The sequence below is a fragment of the Diadema setosum genome, chromosome 16 (genome assembly GCF_964275005.1).
Source record: "Diadema setosum chromosome 16, eeDiaSeto1, whole genome shotgun sequence".
In the NCBI taxonomy this organism is placed as follows: domain Eukaryota; kingdom Metazoa; phylum Echinodermata; class Echinoidea; order Diadematoida; family Diadematidae; genus Diadema; species Diadema setosum.
Window position 1 is genome coordinate 18,677,273 of NC_092700.1, and position 24,400 is coordinate 18,701,672.

The following is a 24,400-nucleotide window of genomic DNA, read 5'->3' on the forward strand; positions in this document are numbered from 1 at the left end:
TAAATTCACTCTCATTCAAATTACCGTTGAAATATCTTTATATCTGTTTGGAATTATGCAGGTCAAATTCGAGTGGGTCATCTCGAGTTGGAGTCCAGCGCGCGACTGACGTACCCAGCCGAACTGAGAATGGATGCAGCCAACGTCATCATGCACTACCAATCCTACATCACCGCTGAAGCCCTGCACTTGAGGGTCAATGACCTGTCAGTGGAAGGAGATGCCCATTTGGAGGTATCAGGGCGGGGCCCCGCTGCGGGCCAAGGCCCCGGAGTGGGCACCAATGATGGAGGTCACTTCTATGGAGCAGGCCACGGTGGTTATGGGGGTGGAGCCAATTTGCTGAATTACACAACTGGTAAGAAGTTTGGCAGTTATGCAAGTCCTTTTATCATTTTCAGCCTGGGCAATGCTCTTATACCACAGACTTGATATGGCATAAGTTTGCCATTGTGCACTTATTGATTTAACAAATAAAGTGATTGTCGTTCCACCATTTTGTACCTACTGAATGTCAGTACTAACCTTTGTTGAAAATACATGAGAGTGATCTTGTGATGTATTTTGCAAATCATTGTCATTGACTTTCACGATTGCTGTAGTCTTAGTCTTCTCAGTTTGTAACCTGCATGAGAAAAAACAAGTTCTTTTTCTGTGATATCTTCAGTTGTACAAGTGACGTCTAATGGGGCATCCTATATAAACTCTAATGTTAAACTCTAGCTGTCCAAACCATCTTAAAACCAAGATTTCCAAAGCAATGCATCAACAAGATTAATTCAAAAGTAAAGTATGAATTCTTTAAACATGTAGAAAGTTTGAAGAGACTGTATTGAATGCTGCATTGATTTATCTCTGTGCATTCAGGATTGCCGTACGGCTCATACATATCTCCTTCACATCGTGGAAGTGGTGGGGGAGGTATCGAAGGTGGCAGTGGTGGAAGCACCATCAGACTTGAAGTAGGCAACGAGCTGCACGTCGACGGATCCCTGCTGGCAGATGGTGCAGATGCAGGTGGCTCCGATGGTGGTGGCGGGAGTGGCGGAAGCATCTGGATATCGGCACTGCGGTTCTCTGGCCATGGCACAATTTCTGCGAATGGAGGGCACGGCAGCGGACGTGGCTTTGGTGGTGCGGGCGGTCGTATAGCGGTGCATGTGTCATGGCTTAGAGAATTCTCTGGTGCCTACACCGCCCTCGGTGGGCTTGGAAGAGCAGGAAGCGGAATAGACAGTGAAGAGAATGCCGCTTGTGGAACTGTCTATTACACGGACACCAACCAGGGCCTGACCTATCGGCAAGCATTAGTAGATGGAAACAACAACACTCTCTGGGAAGATGGCTTCACCAAGCTGTTTCTCGACAACCAGAATCGCAACCACCTCTTGCCAACTGTCATCGAAAATGACAACGGCACTCACTTCTATGAGTTTGATGAGGTAGAGACTGTGAATCATGTCACTCTGTGGCTATCTGAGACAGATGCCATCCTTGTGGTCCATAGCTTTGTCGGTGATCGCACAGGCCTTCTCCATCTCAGGCCTGGGCAAACAATGTACAACGAGTTTGTCGAGTCAGAGAGTGGCATTTCTGTTGCTCCTGTCAGTTTCCTCATAGACTATGGAGCTGAGGTAATTTGTCCCTCCACCTTCATAATGCTTGGTACCAGAACTACGGTACTGGGTCGCTTAACTGGAATACTGAACTTGTTTGTTGCAGCAGGGGCAGATGTGACGTTTACGTCAACAGCCACAACTGCCTTGCTGGCTAATGGGTCATATGTATTCGAGACAGAAGCAGGAAATATCTCAATCAGTCAAGTTACGGTGCAGAAGGATTCCAGTGTAGATTTCCTGGAAACAGAAGATACCTTTACCTTAACAGCGGGCAAGTTCGTGATCAAGTACCACGGCCAGGTAAACATGAACAGAGGAAATATCCACACTGGAGATGCGGTCATTGAAAGTGACGGTAACTTGAACCTGAATGGAACCGGATTTGGCCCGGAACTCGGTCCTGGTCGAGGCTGGACCAACGGACAGTTTGTTGGTGTTGGGGCGGGCCACGGTGGAGCCGGTGGAGCACCTGAGCCAGATGAAGGCGGTAGTTTCTATGGCTCTCTGTACCAACCACTGCATCTGGGAAGCGGTGGAGGAAATGGTACGGGACTCGGAGGATCTGGTGGTGGGAAGCTACACTGGAAAAATGGCAAGACGATGGTGATCGATGGCTACATCTATCTTTCAGGCTCAGATGGTCAAGGTGGCAGTGCAGGGGGAGGTAGTGGAGGCGGAATCCTGATAGAAGTCACAGACTTTGCTGGCCATGGTGAGATCAACACTCAAGGGGGCAATGCTGCAGTTGGTGGTGATGGCTTTGGTGGATCCGGAGGACGTATTGCCATTCACGCCAGGCAATCATTCCTATTCCCTGGGAACTTCCAAAATGCAGGTGGCAACAACAATGGCACAAATTTTGGAGCCGCAGGAACAACCTATGTTGAGGAGACAGACCGTGGACCTCAGTATGCGGACATCAAATACGATAAGGGCACAAACACAACATATTCAGTGGCTGACCATCGTTATTTGGAGGTGGATAATAGAGACCAAGTGTCACCCTGGACCTTTACCATGCTTTCTGAGGGAGACCTGGCTGAATGGGAACTGGACGAAGCCCATGTCACTAGACATGCCAATGTTCGATTTGACCACCCAGAATATGCAGATAGTGTCATCGTCATCATCCACAAATTCCTTGGCGATCAGACTGGACTTGCGCACATCCGCATCGATCAGAAAATATACGTTGAGTTTGTTGAGACAGAGAGCAATGTGACAATTGCACCCTGCAGTTTCAGGATTGATGAAGGTGGTGAAATCATTTTCCCCACAACAGTCAGCATGTTGGGAACACGGTCATGGTTTGGTGGCCTGATAACTGGGATTCACCATCTCAGCATCGCAGAGGGTGGAACAGCTATTTTCATGTCAACCGCGCAGACAGCTCTTTTAGAGAACCTTCAATATGTTGATGTCACTCCCAAAGGAAACTTCAGCTTTGCCTCCTTTACTGTAGAACGGAATTCCGAAGGAAACTTTTTGGAAATCGTACATCCTCTGGGACTGTTTGTGAGCAAGTTCCGGGTGAAGTATGAGGGGCAGCTGTACATGAACAAGGCAGAGATTGAAGCTTCGGAGGCTTGGATTGAGAGTCAGGGATGCTTTCACATGGATGGGCGGGGCCATGCTGCGGGAACAGGAAGTGGGGCTGGAAACACCACTCTTGATGGTGTTGGCACCGGAGGAGGACATGGTGGTCAAGGAGGTGGGCCCCACCCACAACTTGGGGGTGCATCTTATGACTCTGTTTATAAACCACATGGTACTGGTTCTGGTGGTGGCAACGGTGCAGATGAGGGTTCCATAGGTGGTCAAGGAGGAGGATTTTTGTGGTGGAAAGTAGCCGAAGTGCTGTCGCTCAACGGCGAACTAGCCTTACGTGGTAGTAATGGCAGTGGCATTGATTCTGGCGGCGGAAGCGGCGGAGGACTTCTGATCGAGGTCACAAACATGACGGGTCATGGGATCATAGATGTCAGCGGAGGTCATGGCAGTGGGCGAGGTGGAGGAGGCGCTGGAGGAAGAGCAGCAATCCATTGCAGGTGGCGCTATCAGTTTGGAGGCAAGTTTATTGACCATGGCGGTCTCGGCAACGATGGAACTATACTCTCCCATGGCGGAGCTGGTGGAACAATCTACAAGGAAGAAAATATGCGACCGCTGGAATATCGCATTCTCAAGAGGGACAAGGTGCATAACCACACCTTCTTTGCTGTGGATCACACATATGTTCACAGTGATAATGATGGATTTCTTGTTCCCCCTGCGGCTTTGATTCGTGAGGAGGGGAATGTGAACTATGTCTTTGATGAAATGGAACTCACTGGTGCGTCACGACTTCTGATCTATCACCCAGATAATGAAACGGAAGTCAATATCACTGTTCATCGCTTTATAGGGGACCGCACAGGACAGCTCCATCTCCGCTACAATCAAACAGCCTTTGTTGAGGTTACAGAGACAGAGACAAATAAGACAGATGCACCATGTAGCTACATTATCGACCCAGGAGCAACTCTTGTTCTGCCAACAGAATTCCATGTCCATGGAACAAACAGTACGATCAAAGGTCTGATTGCTGGGGTCCACCACCTGTACATCGAAGATAAAGCTATGATAATCTTTGAATCCACAGCAAATACGGCCTTATGGACACAACGACAGTTTACAGATATTACGTCACCTGGCAACTTTTCATTTGCAACTTTAACTGTGAAAGAAGGTGGACTTGCTGGATTCCAGAAAATCATGCTCACTGTCACTTTAATGTCAAGTGAAGTAAGAGTCAAATATGGGGGCCAGCTTTTCATGAATGATGCAGAGCTGTTTTCATCGTATGCTTGGATTGAAAGCCAAGGAGTTTTCCACTTGGATGGAAGGGGCTATGAGGCCGAGTCTGGTCCCGGGAGAGGATTTACAAGGTCTGGTATTGGCTATGGTGCTGCACATGGCGGCGAGGGAGGAGGCGCAGACATCCATGCAGTGGCTCAACCGTATGGTTCTATGTTCACGCCAGTCGTTCCAGGAAGTGGAGGTGGGAATGGGCGTGGCCAGGGCGGCAGAGGTGGGGGCCTACTTGAGTGGCATGTTGGGCAATACCTCGAGCTGAATGGCCTATTTTCGCTGAAGGGCCTGGATGGAGATGGGGACGATGCGGGAGGTGGAAGCGGTGGCAGCGCAATCATCGAGACAACCAACATGACAGGTCATGGCGAGATCAACGTCCAAGGAGGAAATGGAACCGGGCTGGGTGGCGGTGGAGCAGGTGGTCGTGTTGCCATACTCTGTAGATGGCGGTACACTTTTGGAGGAACGTTCACAGACTTTGGAGGCAGTGGCGGGACTAACTATGAACATGACCGAGGCGCTGCTGCCGGAACTATATACAAGGAGGAAAACATGCGTCCACTGGAGTACAGGAAGAGCAAATACATTAAAGTTCTGAACACCACCTTGCTCGTTGCCGATCATACGTACTTACACGTGGACAATGCCGACAAGATTGTTCCCGTGGCAACGATGGTTCTCGAAGAGGACACAACTTCATATGAATTGGATGAACTAGAGCTCTCCGGACATGCACGTTTAATTGTCTACCACCCATCCAATGCAACCCATGTGACCGTGACTGCTCATCGCTTCATAGGAGACAGAACTGGACAGCTTCACCTTAAAAGGAACCAAACTGTGCTTGCCGAGGTAGTGGAGTCTGAAACAAACCACACCGAAGCTCCATGTAGTTTTTTGATTGATTATGGAGCTGAAATCATTCTCCCATCTGAAGTCCATTTACATGGAACACGCACTTTTCTTCATGGTTTGGTAACAGGAATTCATGATTTGTACATTGAAGAGGACGCCTCCGTTACGGTGTCTTCCACAGCACAAACTGCACTAATTGAAAGACAGGAGTACATACACATCTCATCTGAAGGCAACTTCTCTGTGCCAAGGATCTATATCAAGCAAGGTGGTAGCGTTGATTTCAGACGAGTCTCCCAAGACATCATGATCGACGCATCCTTCCTTGAAATCAAATATAATGGTCTCCTGGAGATGAACCATGGGCTCATCGAGTCTGATACGGCTGACCTTGAGAGTGAAGGTCTTCTTAGTCTCGATGGCAGAGGACATGATAGTGCGATGGGCACTGGAAGTGGAAGGAAGGTTTCTGGGCTTGGCACTGGAGGAAGCTACGGTGGTATTGGTGGTGGAATTTCATCCGTGAATGTAGCTCCATCCTACGGGTCTGTTTTTCAGCCTCACCATAAGGGAAGTGGCGGGGGAAACAGCTACTATGGATCTGGTGGAGCTGGAGGGGGCGTACTACATTGGAAAGTGGGTAAGCTGATTCACATCAATGGCCTTATTACGGCTAGTGGTGTTTCCGGTGGAATAGATGCAGGAGGGGGTAGTGGTGGGAGCATCTTGATTGAAGCTATGAACACCACTGGTCATGGAGAGGTCAGGGCTAACGGTGGTGAGGGAAATAGGAACGGTGCTGCCGGCGCAGGAGGAAGGATCGCCATCCACATTGATCACCAGAACAACTTTGGTGGAGAATACAATGCAGTAGGAGGCCACCATGGAACTGTCCAATCTCCAAACCACGTTGGCCATGGAGCAGCTGGGACCGTCTACAAGTACGAATCTAGGAGAGGGCCGCAGTACAGAGACCTGAAGTACCATGACCCGGTGCAGAACGTCACTTTCATCAAACCCGAACACAGCAAGCTCTTGGTACACAATGGCATCATTGAAGTTGACCATCCCGCAGTTGTCATGGAAGAAGAAACATGGTTTTATGAGTTTGATGAGGTGCAGGTCGAGGGGCATTCGTATGTACATTTTTACCATCCCGGCACTGCTCACAATGTCACTGTAGTCATACATGAGCTGACCGGCAACAAGCGTGGACTCATTCGAGTTCAGAGCAGGCAACGTCTGTATGTGAACATCGTTGAGGCCACTCACACCTACCTCGACGCCCCTTGCGGCTTCCATGTTGATTGGGGTGGCGATTTGGTGTTGCCAACTACCGTGATTGTGTTGACCGAAAGGATCATCGTAGAAGGGCAACTCGCAGGTGTGGAGGAACTCATCATCGAAAGGACTGGAGAGATCGAGTTCCGAGGACGTGCTTTCACATCAATCCTACCACCAAGCTCGGAATGGTACATCGATAAACCATATGACACCAGAGATGAAGGCATCATCAATGTCGGTTCCATAGAGATCAATAATGAAGCTGTGCTGCGATTGACAACTTCTGTCGCTGAGTCAGTGGTTGACGCAAGTAGCCTTACCATAAGAAAAGGGGGATCCGTAATTGCAGCATGTCAGAAGGTTGCAGTGAGTGCAGGTGCTGTTTCATTAGAGAGTGGTGGGCTTCTATCAGCAGATGGGTTTGGCTTCTCAACTGGGACAGGACCTGGAGCTGGAACAGGGATAAAGGGTGCAAGTCATGCTTCTCAAGGTAAAAACAAACTCAAGCCTTATAATGTCCTTCCCTCACTATCTCGTTTGGGAAATGTTTGCCTTGTTACCCTCATAAACTTGAAATCCCTCCACTGAGAAATACAATGCAGGTCAAATGTCTTATCCCTGGAGGAGTCATGATCTGAGCTTTAATTGAATTGGAAAAAGTTGGATGTAGAGTTGTAGCAACTTGTATCTCCTGTGTGAATTCTAAAGTCTTAAAAGTCTTTTGAATTGCAAAACATCTCATTACTGTTTTCCTGAAACATTGTGTCATGATCTTTGAATTGAACACATTCTCTTATCTCTGACACATATGGTTGTACCTTAACTTCAAAAACCATTTCCTTCAAAATATTTTAATGTAGCTGCAGAAATCCCCATATTTACATTGTACCTGTGTCTCCCAAGATTTAATTGCTCAAATTGTTGTTTAGTGCTCTTTGTTGTTGTTTAGAAGTTAGCGTTGGCTGTGTAGACACATTCTACTTCTGTCCCTTCTTCCTTTTTCCTTGTGTCCTACCTGTGTGTGTGTGCGGTGTATCTAATTAGTATGCATGTGTTCGAGCTATGGTGTTTAGTTCATTTGACTTCACAAAAATTGTCTGTAATATGGTTTAGAGAGTGTTAAGTTCATTATTTTCATGTATGGGCAACCTTCTACAAGCATGAGATACTTTCAGTGATGCCTGGCTGTTATTGTTAGTGCCAGATAGACATACTTTTGAGTTTCATTTTGCCATAACCTCAATACGCCTCATTCATAGTTCTCATGTATGATTAGTTGATTATTGGAGATGCACATCCCCTGAGCCAGTTTTGTTTTTAAAATTGAGTTGTTTCATTACCATAGTAACCCCTATTTGCCATTACATAGAGGTTGCTACAATTGTAGTATGGTTCTATCCTGGGTGGATGTAGTGAACATAATCTCCTCATCAACAGGAATATTGTGTGTCACCTGCAAAGGTTAAGATTTCATGATCTTGAACTATAAGAGTTATATGAAGCATTCTTGGTGTCAACTGCTGTCTTCATTTAAATATTCACAGGAGGCAGTAATGGAGGATCTGCATATGGTGATCTCTATCGGCCAATCACAGGAGGGAGTGGAGGGGCTTCATATCATGACGACTGTGCAGGGGGCGGAGTCATTCATGTAGATGTGGGCGGGGTAAGTCTGTGCAAAATGAAAGAAAACAATTTCAGGATGAACCCCTCTGTCTGTGATATGTATCTATGGTGTCTAATGTGTCTTTGTTACCATTGACAGTCACTTTTGTCAATTGCTGGAGGGCTGAGTGAGGAGAATTATATGAATGTAACCTCATTTTGGAAGTATATGTGTACCAACTTCTTAAATACTCACATTCAAGAGCTACATAGAAGATGCAGCTGCTACATTAGAATGCAGCTGCTGAAATAATGATCCGATAACACGTTCCCTTTTTAGTCTTTGGTTCTAGTGAGTATACTGCATATGAAGATTTATTCATTTTCAAGTGATATCTTATCTTCAGTCACATTCAAGTATGATATTATGGTGAAGGAAACTGTTCAACACATATTATTTAATAGCTGTTCTACAAACTAGTTTACAAGATACCAAGGCACATAAAAGTTTGCATTAACAATCATGGGACTCTAAATTGTTCATATCATGTGCTATAATCAAGGAGCTGACATGCGATGGGTCCATATCTGCCAGCGGACTTGGACCAGTCAGTGCCTACAGTGGTTCAGGAGGAAGTGGGGGCAGCCTGCTAATACAGACTGGCAGCTTCAGAGGTCATGGTCAGGTGACAGCCAATGGCGGATCAGGAAGGGGAGGTATGTGCAATCCCATTTTGAACAGGTATTTTTAGCCATTGAGAACAAGTCCTGAGTATGCTTGGACAGGTGTCTATGGGAAATGCATGTTGTAGCAAAATCAGGCCGTCCTAAACGAGTTAAGTGGGAGCATGCAGTCATAAATACCTCATTGCATTCAGCATAAGTACACTGTACATCATTTTCTGATCTGTATCAAGTTACTCTCTAATCCACCAATGCTATAGATTGCGATATCATTATTAATGTAACTAACAATACTTGACAAGATTTATACTTTAAGCTTGGTGGTCATAATTATGTTTTGAATTGATTTTCTCTGAATGTGGAAAAATATGTTCTTTAAACAGACAGCACATGTATGTACTACAGGTTGATGATTAAACTGTTTTAATGGTCACTGAGCAAGTGTAGAAACAGGTAAAAACTTACGCTTTTTTGACCTGATAATTGGATATCCTTTCTGATTTAGATATTCCAGTGGATTTTTTTTTCCTTTCCATGTACCTGTATTAAGACTTGTTCACAAGTTTTATTTGACTAAACCTTCTAGTTAAAATTTTCACTGTCAAGCAGACTTTAACTCGAATATATAGAAAGCAGTCGCCAATGTTGTGGACTTTAAGTTAAGTGCACTTTAAGTTAAGTGCACAGCATGGTGTTGACATCGCACTTTTGTAACGTATCTCAGATTTACACTGATTTGATCTGTCAACACTAATATGCTTGTACAGGCACTCGATGTTTGTTCTACAAACAGCAATCAGCAAGAATGAATTTAAAACAAAATTTCTGACATGTACAATGTACATGACATTCGACAAGCTTCATGTGGTATCAGTGCAGCTTGGTATTTCTTCATCTTATTTGTATAAAACAGAACACATACACACACACACACTCACACTCACACACCAATCATTACCTATGAATATGCACAATATTTGAATGAATATAGATTCAAATTGCCAGGGAAGAAATGCTCAGAAAAGTATTTTTGCACTTGCTTTCTGATTTTATCTGCAAGTCAGGCAATTTTATGTTGCACTCTCTTGTTTATTATGACCAATAAATACCAGTCAACTATGGTGGAGGAAGCGGAGGACGTATTGCCGTGTACACACACGAGTTGTACAGGTTCCTGGGAACTGTGAAAGCTCTGGGCGGTTCCGGTGACAGTGCTGGTGGGCCAGGTACTGTGTACAAACACAGCACAACTGCAGATTTCACCAGGGATGAGCTGGAGATAGACAACAGTGGTTACAGCAGCAATCCCAACACTGTGACTCTGATGGATGGAATACAACACAACTTCTATGTGGTCAAACTTCTGCGAGGAGGACGACTTCATATTCAGGTTCTTATTGAGTTTGGTTCCATTGTATTGTATACTCACAAGATGTGTCAATTGGGCAATAGATAAGTTGCATTTTATCTGTGGTATTTTTTTTTTTTTTTTTACTTGTTTGGTTGTTTTTTTTTTGTTGGTTAATGTGCATCCATTTTTTTTTTTTGGTGTTCTTGTACAGTATGGTACACGTGTTTAGTGTCTATTTATGATTAAACTGCATTTGTTGGTTGTAGAAGGTGTGGAGGTGTATGTGGATGTCGATTGATTTTAATTACAGACATTGTATTGCCCTAGGTTCAGCAATTATGATTAATGATTATAGTAACACTTCACAATATTTGTAAAGTGCTTATCTCATTAAATGTCTCCAAGCACTGAGAAACTAGAGAAAAAGAAAAGAAGAAAGTACAGTTTCAGAATGTTCAGACATATCCAACAACAATTACCAGCTGCACATGCTCATGCATGAGACTGTTCATTAAACAAATAGGTTTTTAACAGAGATTTGAATTTCTCTCATGAGTCAGTTTGTTTTATACATTCAGATAAATTATTCCACAGCTGAGAGGAGTATGAAGCTATTTTGAAGCAGGAATCTTAACCTAACAAAACCGAATAAAATATGCATACATTCACTAACAATAGTTGTGTTCAGACGAGGATCCCTAACCTCAAGGATAGCTGTCCTCGAAGATAGGCACTGGCCTTTTAACTATGACGTACGTTCACATGACAAAGCCTATCCTCGAGGATAGGCTCACTGCCCCCATAACTATGCTTATCTACAAGTCCCTGTTAAGTTCTGTCCACATAATGTCTGACTACGAGTGGGGACTGCCTGCAGTTCATTGATAGAGCATTACCCTGAGATATCTTGTGGATAGCTATCTTCAAGTTAACTTCAAGATACGTAACTATCAACAAGTGTGTCTACACATGCCTTACTAAGAGCCTATCCTCAAAGATAGCTATCGTTGAGGGTAGGGATCACTGTTTGAATGTAATTAATATATGTAAACCAATTGGTTATACTGACATACATTCCTCAAATGGTAGTCTGCTTGATGTACCCCCTTTGTTGCAGGGAGCTGCAGACTCAATACAGTATGCATCTGTGCATAGACTTGATGGAGACAGGACTGGGTTAATGTTTGTCAGCCGATATGCTCAGGTGCACCTTGCTTCCAGCGACAGGCGAACCCGACCTCAATCGAGCATCTCAATTGAGTTCATGGGCATCTGTGTACTTCCTCGCTACACCGAAATAATTGACACACTCGATGTAAATGGAGGGATTCACGGTATGGAGAGTCTGGTTGTGAGTGGGACTGTGAATCTTGCTAACCAAGGATTCACAGTCTGCAGTAACTGCTCAACCAGTTCCACTGAACTTGGCCAGTATCGTCTTGCGAGTTTGAGAGTGCACACTTCCGGCATCCTACACACTTCAAGCGGGAGCTATCACATTGGACATGAGGATGGAGTGCGTCTTTACCTGTCAAGGGACATGGAAGTGGAGTACCATGGAGTGATCAGACCGGATCGCAGTCTTGCGGTGTACACAAGGGGAATAAAGATAGAGATGGCAGCATCGGTAGATGGAATCGCGAGAGGGTATGGCGTATCCGCAGGTCCCGGAAGAGGCAGCTGCACGAGGGGCAGTGGCGGTGGTTATGGAGGGCATGGTAAGAGGATAAGCTGTAGTTCTGGAAGCAATGTGTATGGCACCACATGTCTCCCACTTGAAGCCGGGAGTGGAGGCGCTTCTAATCCTTGTTCTTCGACCGGTGGCAAAGGCGGATCAGCAGTGAAGTTTGTTGCTTCATACCTCACCCAACTTGAAGGGGATGTCATGATGGATGGGAGCAATGGACGATATGCTGGTGGAGGTGGCAGTGGGGGCACTATTTGGTTAGACAGTACTTATTTTGAAGGACGTGGAATTCTGTCAGCCACAGGTGGTGGTTCTTCAAGGAGAACCTGCTATCTCCACCCGTACTATATTGGTGGTGGAGGCGGAGGGGGGAGAATAAGAACTTACTCTCCAAATGAGTATCATATAATTTCTGGAAGGAGAACGGTAGAAAAAGGCCATAACTCATACACTTCTGCCTATGATGGTGAAGACGGAACACTCTGCACCAATTCTTTGCAATGCAGCAACCATGGCTTTTGGAATGTTACTCGGCAACGATGCACTTGCGATGTTGGATACGTTGGAAGCAGGTGCCAAGTTCCTTGCTCGGCTCTAGATACTTGTAATGGTAGAGGTTTGTGCACAGACACCGGTGACTGTCAGTGTGATGCAGGCTACGTTGGCTTCCGATGTGAGCATGAGTGCAGTCAAAGCCAGACATGTAATGGGCACGGGGAATGTACGGACTTTGGGGAATGCCTCTGTGAATCTTGTTACCATGGAGAAAACTGTTCAGTGATGTGCGGAGATGCTGGGGTTTGTTCCACTTACGAAAGATGTGAATGCAACAGCTGTTTCTCTGGAGAGTTCTGTGACTCCTTGTGTTCTGGACATGGGAATTGCATCAGTGGTCTCTGTTCTTGTGAAAAAGGGTGGAGAGGAGAGCTGTGCTCAATTGCAGGCTGTCCAGGAGATGACCTTGACTGCTCTGGTAATGGTGTTTGCAATGCAGCAATCCACCTGTGTTACTGCAATCCAGGATGGGCAGGAGCAGATTGCTCTGTCCCAGACTGTGCAGGAGACCCAGACTGCAATGGAAACGGACAGTGTTCGCCCATCCGTGACCCTCCTGAGTGCGTCTGCTCTACAGGGTGGATGGGGCAGGCCTGCGAAGAAGAATGCCTGCACGGGAATGCCACAGTGATAGATGGAAAATTCATCTGTATGTGTGAGCCGTGTTGGGTTGGTCAAGGCTGCAATGTCCTCTGCTCAGGGTATGGTGCTTGCAACAGTGAGGAACAGAGGTGTGACTGCGACCCCATGCTCGGCTGGAGAGGAGACTTCTGTCAAATCCCAGGATGTCCTGGAATTGGCACCGACTGCTCAGGGCACGGTGATTGCAACAGTGCCATTCACGAGTGTACTTGTTATCCTGGCTGGTCCGGAGTGGCTTGTCATGAGCCAGACTGCCCCGGAGAGCCAGACTGCTATGATAGAGGCTTCTGCAATACAACCCTGGACTCTCCAACCTGTACAAACTGTTCTGTTGGGTACATGGGTTCTGACTGCAATGAGCCATGTGTAAAGGGAATCCAGCAGCCTATGGACAGCGGAATTTGTGTTTGTGAGCCCGGATGGGTTGGTACAAGTTGCGACTCGGAATGTTCAGGACATGGAAAGGTTGTGAATGGTGTCTGTCACTGCGATTTTGACTCGGGTTGGCGAGGAGAGTTCTGCGACAACCCAGGCTGCCCTGGCATTGATGTGGATTGCAGTGGTCATGGAAGCTGTGACAGTTCACTTCATATTTGTACTTGTGACCCTGGCTGGAGGGGCATTGGCTGTCATGAACCTGACTGTCCAGGTGAACCAGACTGCAATGGTAAAGGCACTTGCAACGATACCTTCGATCCTCCGAGATGTTTAGATTGTGAGCCTGGAGTGATGGGACCAGCATGTGAAGATCCTTGCATTCATGGTGTACAAGACCCTCCCAACAGTGGCTTCTGCAACTGTAGTCAAGGATATACCGGTGTCGGCTGTGATGCTGAGTGCTGTCTTCATGGGACAGTGGTGAATGGCGAGTGTCAATGTGACCCTGCGTGGTGGGGTCCTCTGTGCTGTGATCCAGGATGTCCTGGTGTGGGATCACCATGCAGCAACAGAGGAGAGTGCAATGCAGCCACACACACATGCCAGTGTGACATTGGGTACAAGGGAGAGGGCTGTGAACACCTTGACTGTCCTGGTGATCCAGATTGCTTTGATCGTGGCACATGTACTGATGACTCCGGAAGTCCTCGCTGTGTGAACTGTTCTTGGCCATACATTGGCCATGACTGCAACAGCTTGTGCCAGTTTGGCAGGGAGGAACCTGCCAATAGTGGCAATTGTGTCTGCGATCCTTGCTTCGCTGGCAGCGGTTGCAACTCAGAATGCTCTGGGAATGGCCGATGTTACACCAACCCTGATACCGACGAGCGGGAGTGCTCGTGTGACTCAAGGTGGAGAGGACCACTTTGTAACATCCCTGGTTGTCCTGGTGAGGGGAAAGACTGCAGCGGGAATGGCGACTGCAATACTGCCGTGGGCATCTGCTTCTGCTTTCCTGGCTGGACTGGAGAGGGCTGTGACAAGCCTGACTGTCCGGGGGAGCCTGACTGCAATGAACAAGGCCAATGTCTGGTATCCGAGGAACAAGAAGCTGTAAGTATCATGCTTTGCTGCGAAGGTAAACAATACTTCTCGAAACCTGAAGGAAAGAGTGCTTTTCACTCAAGTTTTGATTCAGAGAAATGTAGGTGAAATATCAAGCATGTATTTCTCCTACAGGTAGAAAAGGAAATATGGAGTTACCAGACATTGTTCTGAACATTGTGTAATACACGTAGGTATGCTCACCGAAAAGAACTACTCCACTTTTGTTTGAAACTTATATTCTTTTGCATCTGAATGAACCATAGGAGATTATTTTCAACATGAAGTAGCTTTCTGATGGCAGTCTACCCAGTCACAGCCCATTATGCTTAACCTAACTGCATGTAATGGTTTTTCATGACTTCTGAATAAAGAACATTCAAATGTTTGCTATGTGCTTTAAACTTATTTCTATCTATTAAAACAACTTCGATATGCCACTTCCTCTTATAATCAGTCAGAAGAAGAACATTGCTCCTATTGATATGAAGGTGCACCTAATTTTACCAATCTGCAGATCTGTGCTTGCTCCGATAACCACTTTGGGAGTGCATGTGAATTTCACTGTGCCCACGGTAGTGTGGAGGACTCGGTGTGCACCTGCGATGACTGCTACACTGGCTATGAGTGCAACGTCGAGTGTTCTGGTAATGGGCGGTGCGAGAATGGTCAGTGTCAGTGCACCAGCACTGCCGAACAGGCCTTTGTGGGACCACACTGTGAGTTCCTAGGGTGTCCCGGCTCCTGCAGTGGACATGGTTCCTGCAACTCTGGTACAGAAGAGTGTACCTGCTACCCTGGATGGTCAGGAAAGGACTGCAGTACTCCAGATTGTCCCGGAACACCCAGTTGCTCAGGTAAGTAGAGTGTACAATAATACCCTTGATAACTACATTCCTTTACAAAGCTTAAAAGTACCTTGCCACCAGCAACTTAAATTGTCAAGTTTAGATGTCTGATGTGATTTTCATGTTTTATTGAAATCTTAACAAGATATTATGCCAGGTTTGATAATAGCCTTGTCAAATGTTGGAGACCATTATGTCACCATACTGTCAAATAAGGAATTCTTCAGAGGGGTTCTTTGTCTATTAATGAGACTTTGATCGTACGTCTCATATTTTAGTACTATTTCAAAGACAGCACTATGATTTATGATATTTTATGATATGTTTTATGACCAAAGGAGTGAATGTGCAGTACCCAATTTTGTTTCTTTGGTTTGAGTAAAGAATGTTCGCTTTTGTTTTGGTTTTGCATCAATGACAGCTTCTATTCGATGTCAATTCGTGTTTTGGCTGATCGCTATTAAAGCTAATGATGCAAAGTTACCTCTTTAAATCCAGAGAAATTTCAGAATTCAGCATATTTTGACTCATTTATTAACCATAAAATAACCGTAAAAGAATGTAATCTCATTGAATGCACCATGTTATAAGCTGATATTATACCTGTAACTGTGATAGTTTGACTCCATGTGTCATGTCACAGGTAATGGTGTTTGCAGAGACACAATACCGAGAAAATGCAAATGTCACCCAAGGTGGGCAGGCACTGCCTGTGACGTTCCTTGCTCCAACGGAAACAACACGCATGGGACGGGATGTGTGTGCAATCCCTGCTTCACTGGTGTAGGCTGCACAGAGATCTGCAGTGGGAATGGACTATGCCAGGATGGGTGGGTGATTCCCACTTTCATTTCATATAATTCAATTCATACACAACTTTTATAGCCTTAAGATCCTATAGTGTATGTAGATTTGTAAGAATCAATTGGTGTCAAAGAAATGTTATTCTCCTTGTAGGTTGAATAATGTGCAATTTTATTGCTACAATTTGATCCTCCATCCTTTCATGTTTAATGACGTACACTTTCCAATAATATATATACGGATGGATGATAAGATACTTAGATAAGTATAAAAGATAGATAGATATACATGTAAATAGTAGTAGCAGATAGCCTAAAGTCATGAACCTCATTTGCATGGTGTCTTAACTTTGTATGTACACGTAATGACAACAGGATAGACAAGTGAATTTACACCAATTTCTATTGGTGTCATATTCATTTGGTTTTCATACGAATTTCTGTACATGTAAATATATCATTTATGATGTGATGAAATAAACAGAGTTAATTCAAAGTTTCATTAAAGAGATATTTGCACAATCATTCAAATTAGCTGTCTATGCTTCATCCTTCCATGACAGGAGGTGCGCCTGCCACTTTGAAACAGGTTTCCATGGGGATAGATGTCAAATTCCAGGATGTCCTGGTAACATGACAGACTGCAGCGGGCATGGCAGCTGTAACACAGGCAGCTGGGAGTGTCTATGTGATCCTGGGTGGGAGGGAGTGGGATGCCAGCTACCGGACTGTCCAGGAACTCCAGATTGCTCCGGAAATGGAGACTGCCCTCTACCGCCTGTAGGAGAAAACCCTGTTTGCCACTGTCACGACACTTACATGGGCCATGCCTGTGAGCTCCGATGTTTCCATGGAGTGCCTACCCTGATAAACTCGACGTGGGTGTGCGCTTGTGATGACTGCTATGCTGGACTTGACTGCGGGTCCTTTTGCAACAACCAAAGCGAGGAGTGTGTTGATGGCGTGTGCGACTGCGGGTTCGGAGGATGGCGGGGTGAGCGTTGTGATGTTCTCGGTTGTCCGGGAATCGGTGCCGACTGCAGCAACCGTGGACAGTGCAACCTTGCCGATCACTCCTGCCTGTGTGACGCAGGCTGGACGGGAGCAGGTTGCCACCTTCCGGACTGTCCAGGGGAGCCTGACGACTGCAATGGTAGGGGGATATGCCTGGAGGATAACCCTTCCCCACGCTGCGTCAACTGCAGTGATGGCTGGATGGGACCAGCCTGTGAGATTCCCTGTGTCAACGGTGCCCAAGATCCACCAAACTCTGGTGTATGTGTCTGTGAGCCTTGCTTCCATGGCGTGAGTTGTGATGAACTGTGTTCTGGTGTTGGCAGATGCTTAGACAATGGCACGTGTGACTGCTCGAATACCACTGGAAAAGGCACATACTGTGGACACTATTGCCAAAGTCAAACTGGATTGCCTTGTATGGGAAGAGGTTCTCTGATAAGTGGTAAGTACAATATGTAGTAAAAAAATACCTTGTTTTGACTGATGCATCCTCTCTTCTCTCAGCTTTACTGTATATTTATTTTTCAGACTATTCTACTTTTCTCTCTTCTTAAATACCAAAGTAAACATTTAAGATATGCACAACAATTGGAAGTGGTCATTTGTTTCATTTTCATGCATTAATTTGATGTCAGCCTTCTCATCTGTTACAAAGTTTTAATCATCTCACACACAAGTTGATATATGAAAATCTGTAAACTTTATACTTGCAAGTGATTTTATATAGCTGGAGGTACGTCATCACCAAGGTTGTTAGATTATGTGATAAATACAGACTTCTGTTTATGCACCTCGGAAAGGTGCAATTGTGATACTGTAGAAAGTGTTAGCCCTCCTTCACAAACCTACACAAGGCAACACATCACTTTGCGCAGTATAAACTATGGTCTGTATATATCAATGTAGCATTTGCTATCATTTGATAAAATTTGCTCCGTGTGTGGCAGTTATGTTTTGAAATATCAGAATGAGTTTTTCTCCAGGGTAGCTAGGATGATATTGAGCAGTAGCCATCATGACTTCTTACCCTATCATTTTGTGCATACTACCTGTATGTCGTAATAGTAAAGCAATACAAAGAATTGAAGTATACGATGCATGATATTATTTAATGGGCCTGTATTGATTGTTGACATCTCTTAAGGGTGCATTCTTTTAAACAACATTGGAAAACCCCCTTGTGCCTCTTCCCTGTATAGGTGAATGCCTGTGCAATCAGGGCTGGGCAGGCGATTGCTGCGATCAGGCGGACTGCCCCGGGGATCCAGACTGTAATGGGCGGGGCGACTGCTTTGCCGAGGTGTCGGTTCCGGAATGCAGGAACTGCATGGCTGGATGGATGGGAGAGGCGTGCGAGATTCCGTGTGGTCCAGGTATGACGCTAAGATGGTATCCCCCACCCCCAATATGACTTGGCTTGGTGACTACTTGTAATCAGATTCAGTCTAGAATTTGATGACTTATTTTTCCATGGAGTATCAGGCTACAATTGTTGTGTGTGTTGTTTGAAGGTTTGTTATCATAATTACAATTATACATAATGTTAGATTAGCTATAACACCAGAATGAAATCCATGCAGTAAGTAATGCTGCCTTTACCAAAGAGAATTCATGTATAAAGTAAATAATGAATGATACACTTTCTAGGTGGTATCTATGAATTATGGATTTGTGCAAATATCAAAAGTTACACACACATATTATATGCTGCCAGTGATAGCTAATTAGCAGAAATATTTATCTATCCTCTGTAATGTCGGTTCAGTGAGGTCTTCAGAATCCAAAATGACATAAAACTTGACAAAGATTAATTATATGATTAGGAAGTGAAAACAAATTTTTGCAAATGTCACTGGAGGTGAGCTTACGTCAGGAAGAATTTACTTTGGACCAGATTATTTCCATTTCACTATGATACTCAACTGATTAATGTTCATTCCAAATTCGTCCTCCAAGAACACGGTATCCAGAGGCCAATGGACAGTGGCATCTGTGAGTGTACTGACCCCTGTTGGCACGGTCTCAGCTGCTTGGACCTCTGCAGTGGCCGTGGCTCGTGCAACAACGCCACCGCAACCTGCGACTGCCTGGACGGAGCCTGGGGAGATTTCTGTGAGATCCTCAGCTGCCGTGGCGACGGGATGCCCTGCTCCGGCCATGGGGTGTGTCAGTCCAACAGGGCGTGTCTCTGCGATGAGGGCTGGACGGGGGATGGTTGCCAGATTCCTGTGTGCCCTGGGGAGTGCAGTGGTTATGGTGTCTGCAGCGGTGCTTCCGGTGTGCCCACCTGTGAGTGCGATGCCAACCACTTTGGCATGGACTGCGGCTATTTGTGTCAGAACGGGAGTGTAGTGAACAGCACTTGTCAGTGCGACCCGTGCTACGCGGGACCGGCCTGCGATCAGGAATGTGCAGCACACGGTCAATGTGAAAATGACATCTGCCTGTGTGAGGCTTCATGGTGGGGTAAGATTACTTGCCTGTGTCTTCAGCTTGTAAAAATATGGTCAAATTATGTAAACTTTACTTCTTTGAGAGAAGTTCCGATAGTTTGTACCATGGTTTAAGTGTTCATGCCTTGTCTCAATTATTTGCCATACAGAAGTACTTTAGTGTTGATATTGAAGAATATAAATGTTCAAAAAAGCATACATGAATTCAAAACGAAAGAGCATAAACATTGAAACACAGTGTCATGCTGTAGGATTTTGTTTTCTAAGAGAACTTCTCCCTTACATTAATTTTTGGAATAAATGCATGTCACAAAAATGATTGAGTGTCTTTTTGAGAGATGATAAGCAAAAGAAAATCTATGCAACTATTGCGAAGAATTAAAATCAGATTGATTTTGCCTTGTTTGCTAGCCGACTGGCAGGGATTATTAGACCAAATGAGTGGAATAATTATCATCATTTGATCTACATTGTAACTTCCTGGTCTTTTGTGAAGGAGTGCTTGCATTCATTTGTGTGTGTGTGTGTGTGTGTGTGTGTGTGTGTGAAGAATTATTGTATGAGAAAGATTGCAGTTTCTGTGCATAAGTGCTATCTGTTATAATTTGTGTGTGGTGTGCACAATGTGATAGTGCAAGTCAGTGACTGATAAGAATCAGTATAATGTGACTGTGCATCACAAAATGAACAAAAAGTCGCACTGACTGATTTTGTGTGAGAGCTGAAAATAAGTGAAATAGGTCAACCTAGCCAATCTTCACTTTTTCATATTTTCTGAAAGAGCAAGTCGTCTTCTACATTATACTGAAGTTTGGGATCATAAATCAAAAAGGAAACTTCTTTTTTTAGCAGTTTTTCTGGAACACTTTTTGATAGAATAGTGTGATTAGGTGTTTCACAAAGAGTCCTCTTTTAATTTCTTAAAAACCCTGTCCATGCTCATCACTTTCAACTTCAATAACTTTAGAAGGGATGGCGCTACTCATTACTACTTAGAGTCTGCTCTTTCAGAATCTAACATCAACTAAAAATCCATATCTGGCGACTTTTTGTTGGTTTTGTGGTGCAGGGTCACAAATAGACATTAATCATCACAGTAATTCAAATCAAATCATCATACGAGAGTTCATGAACTTTGAACTTGTAATCTTAGGTCCGGTGTGCAGCTACAGGGGCTGCCCTGGGGAGGGAACGAACTGCACTGGCCATGGGTACTGCAATGTTCTACAGCAGCAGTGCTCCTGTGAGCAGGGCTGGAAGGGAGTCGGCTGTGAGATTCCAGACTGCTATGGTGAACCCGACTGTGGAGGAAACGGTAAGGGCTGCTGACTCTCAAAACAGTCAAAATCTTTATAATTTGCCTCTTTTAAACTGAAGTGAGAAATGGCATGATTTCATTGACAGTTATCATTTTCAAGAATCTTACATTTACAAAATTACATTTATTTTTGGAAAATGGCCCAATTAAAAATTTATGGGATGAAAGCATTCCATACACATGCAAAGCATGTGACTATGTGAGGAGGAAGTATTTTTTTTTTCCCAGGGTTTTTTTTTTTTTTTTTTTTTTTTTTTGGGGGGGGGGTGGATGTCTCCATGTAGAGGAGGGGCTGACCAGCTTGATTTGTTGATAGCAATTAATGCCAATATCAAGATGGAAAGCCAAAAACTTATCTACAAAGTGTCTGAGTGATTTAATATGGTAATATATATCACAGTTATTAGCATACAAAAATGATTCTCATAAGTGAGTAAAAAATGTCACATTACTTAACATAAACATGGACTTGAAATAGACACAGACACACAAACATATGGCAGTGTTTTGTGCAAACTCCAATGCTATAATTAAATGCTGTTGTTATGACGCAGTCATAATGTCATGATGGGATGGTACTCATCAAGAGTTTTATTGCAAAATGAGCTAAGTGCCATTTTTAAACATTTCAAAGTAAGTTCATCATCAGATAGAGGAAAATGAAACCTTTCCAGGAATACCTCACTTGTAGCATAACAAGGAATGTTCTAGAAGCTATGATTAAAGATATCCTGTATTTTCTTATTATTTTCTTTGTGTTTTAGCAGCTTTAATCACAAATATCTCAACCTAAAAAAAAAACCTCTTCATATGGTTCTTGCTTTCGATGAAGGATATTGTGACGGGGAGAAATTCGTCCCACCCCAGTGCGTGTGTTACTCCGGATGGATGGGAGAGAACTGTGACACGTCTTGCGTCAATGGAACGGAATCGCCGCCAAGATCTGGAATGTGCCAGTGCCATGGGTGTTTCTCTGGGCTTAGCTGCGACGTGGAGTGCTCAGGCAGAGGGAGCTGTCTAGAAAACGGTGTTTGTACATGCTCTGAATTCTTCAAGGGAGACCTGTGCCAGGAATACGACTGCCCCGGCGAACCGGACTGCTCGGGTCGGGGATCGTGCGTTTTCCGTGACGAGACGGCTCTCTGTCTTTGTGACCCAGGATTCACCTCTGAGAACTGTAGTGAAATCATCTGTCCTGGAGAGCCTCAATGTTCTGGCCATGGTATGAAAAGATCTTTTTTCTTATGTATTATGTATGACATGTATATACAATTTATCACCACCACACACCTTATTAGAATCCTGCCCCACTTGAAAAGTCAGTAGATGTCTTGAACTTGGACTATTTCAGTGTTTATAAATGATTTCTTTACTATGGTTTCTTGAGCTAACATAATTATGTAATGTCTCAGTCAGTCAACACTTGACTGCATTTAACATGATCTCAAAACTGCTTTTTTTTTTCCTGAAAACCGTGTTAAAATGGTGACCAGCTTCCATAGAAGTAAGAGTTATTGGTAAAGTGTGAGAAATCACATGTCATTGGAAATGTGTACATTGCTTCTTTCTTTTATCCAGCAATCTACAGGACAAGGTAGGTCCTACAGGTCATTGAACCCATGCCCTTCTAGTCTTAATTTATATTTGAATTTGCTCATTTCAACAACACAGAGCAGGATGATATATTTTATCGCATCATACTTACTCCATAGAAGCTGCACATTCTCTTGTGGATATTCAAAGAATAGATGAAGATTGATTCACTTTAACCCGTTGAGGACGAGTCCCGAGTATACTCGGGCAGGTGTCTATGGGAAATGTGTGTTGTAGCAAAATCAGTCCGTCCTCAACGGGTTAAAAAGGAAATACTATGTGATTGTTCAGCTACATGAAGTTCTATTTAAGTTGGCTCTCTTTGATTTCATTCATGATCAATCAAATTAAACATGCCAGGGCACCTTGGATTAAAACTTTCTTGAAATCCTTTCATCAATAATTAGGAACATGTACATTGGTTGGAGACCAGCCTGTCTGCATCTGCGACCACGGATTCGCTGGCGACTCGTGCGACACATGCCGCGAGAGATTCAGCGGCGACAACTGCGAACGTTGCGTCGAGAACTACATCGGGTGGAACGCAAGCTGCAGCATCTACTGCCTCCGGGGTGTGGCCTCGGAGGTTGGCGGTGACGAGTGCCACTGCCATAGCAACAATGAGCTGGGGTACTGGGCAGGCGTCAGCTGTGAGCGGTGCCAGGACGGATATGCACTGCCATACTGCAGAGCATGTCAGACAGGTAATAAAGCACCTCTCTGTGAGCTCTTTTAAATAGTCGATATATATGTATCTGCTGATGCACACTCTGTCTGTTTACTCACATTCTGAAACTATACAGTCAGTGAGTAGGGATACACATATCCTTCCTATGCTGATCCTTATCGAGTGGGAGTTCAAATGTTAGGCAGAAACACTTTCATTCGTCAAATTAGTAAAGAGCAGTATGGGTCACAATGAATGGACATATTACAGGTTTTAGTTAATGTGTGTGCTTGTTTGTGTGTGTGTTATAAAGCCTAGTCAGAGTAAGAAGTATTAACAAGTTGAGGATGGGCTGATTTTGCTACAACATGCATTTCCCATAGACACTTGCCCGAGTATACTCGGGACTCCTCAACATATTAAATGATTCCAAGACCTACTTTGCTTTCATCCCCCTCCAATTTCATTCTATGTCTAGTTTACCAGTATTTTTATGGAATGATAAATGCAATTTTAATAAACTTATTCTATTTAGTTTCAAAGTAGAGAGATGTAATACATAGCAAGATTCAGTGCATGCTGCCAAGAATATTGAATGAAATTTAGTCTCCCTGTCTGTCGTATGTTCCCAGACTATGTAGGAGACTGCACCATCAGATGCATTGAAGGTCAAGGTACTTACAGTGACCCCAACGATGGGTCGGGAGGTCGTGGGGTCTTGCGACCTTTCTTGCAGTGTGTGACCCCTGGGAATGAAACCGACGAAGGAGAGGCCTGGTTTGGCTATGAAAATGGTAACTGGCATAACATCTACATACCCATCGGCCCGGCGAACCATTTCGATCGGGAGGATTTTGAAGGTCAACCAACCAAGTTCAAACCTGGTCTACATTACAGCGCAGTGAGAGTCAAGTAGGTTAACCTGTCACTGTTCTCTAATGTCTTATCCTATCAAGTTTGCTTATTTAGTTTGTTAAGAATCTTGTGAGTACACCATTTAAGGGGGAGCTATGAAAGTTGTACATTCTATTTCTGAGGGTTATGCCACAACATCATGAGAATTCATCTCCATGTGTGACATCCA

General features: G+C 44.5%; 1 protein-coding gene across 1 annotated transcript in view; it reads left to right on the forward strand.

Moving 5' to 3' along the window:
• Positions 1-24,400, forward strand: part of LOC140239656 (uncharacterized) — a gene marked incomplete at its 3' end in the record, with an annotated part of 54,826 nt that overhangs the window by 21,151 nt on the left and 9,275 nt on the right. Inside the window, exons 17-30 of the mRNA XM_072319486.1 lie at positions 62-358; positions 868-7,101; positions 8,156-8,277; positions 8,780-8,933; positions 10,013-10,290; positions 11,369-14,626; positions 15,135-15,336; positions 16,909-17,553; positions 18,485-18,658; positions 19,242-19,751; positions 20,892-21,053; positions 21,889-22,278; positions 23,057-23,299; positions 23,949-24,228. Coding sequence (XP_072175587.1) covers positions 62-358; positions 868-7,101; positions 8,156-8,277; positions 8,780-8,933; positions 10,013-10,290; positions 11,369-14,626; positions 15,135-15,336; positions 16,909-17,553; positions 18,485-18,658; positions 19,242-19,751; positions 20,892-21,053; positions 21,889-22,278; positions 23,057-23,299; positions 23,949-24,228 — 12,949 coding nt within the window. The remainder of the gene's footprint in view (positions 1-61; positions 359-867; positions 7,102-8,155; positions 8,278-8,779; positions 8,934-10,012; positions 10,291-11,368; positions 14,627-15,134; positions 15,337-16,908; positions 17,554-18,484; positions 18,659-19,241; positions 19,752-20,891; positions 21,054-21,888; positions 22,279-23,056; positions 23,300-23,948; positions 24,229-24,400) is intronic.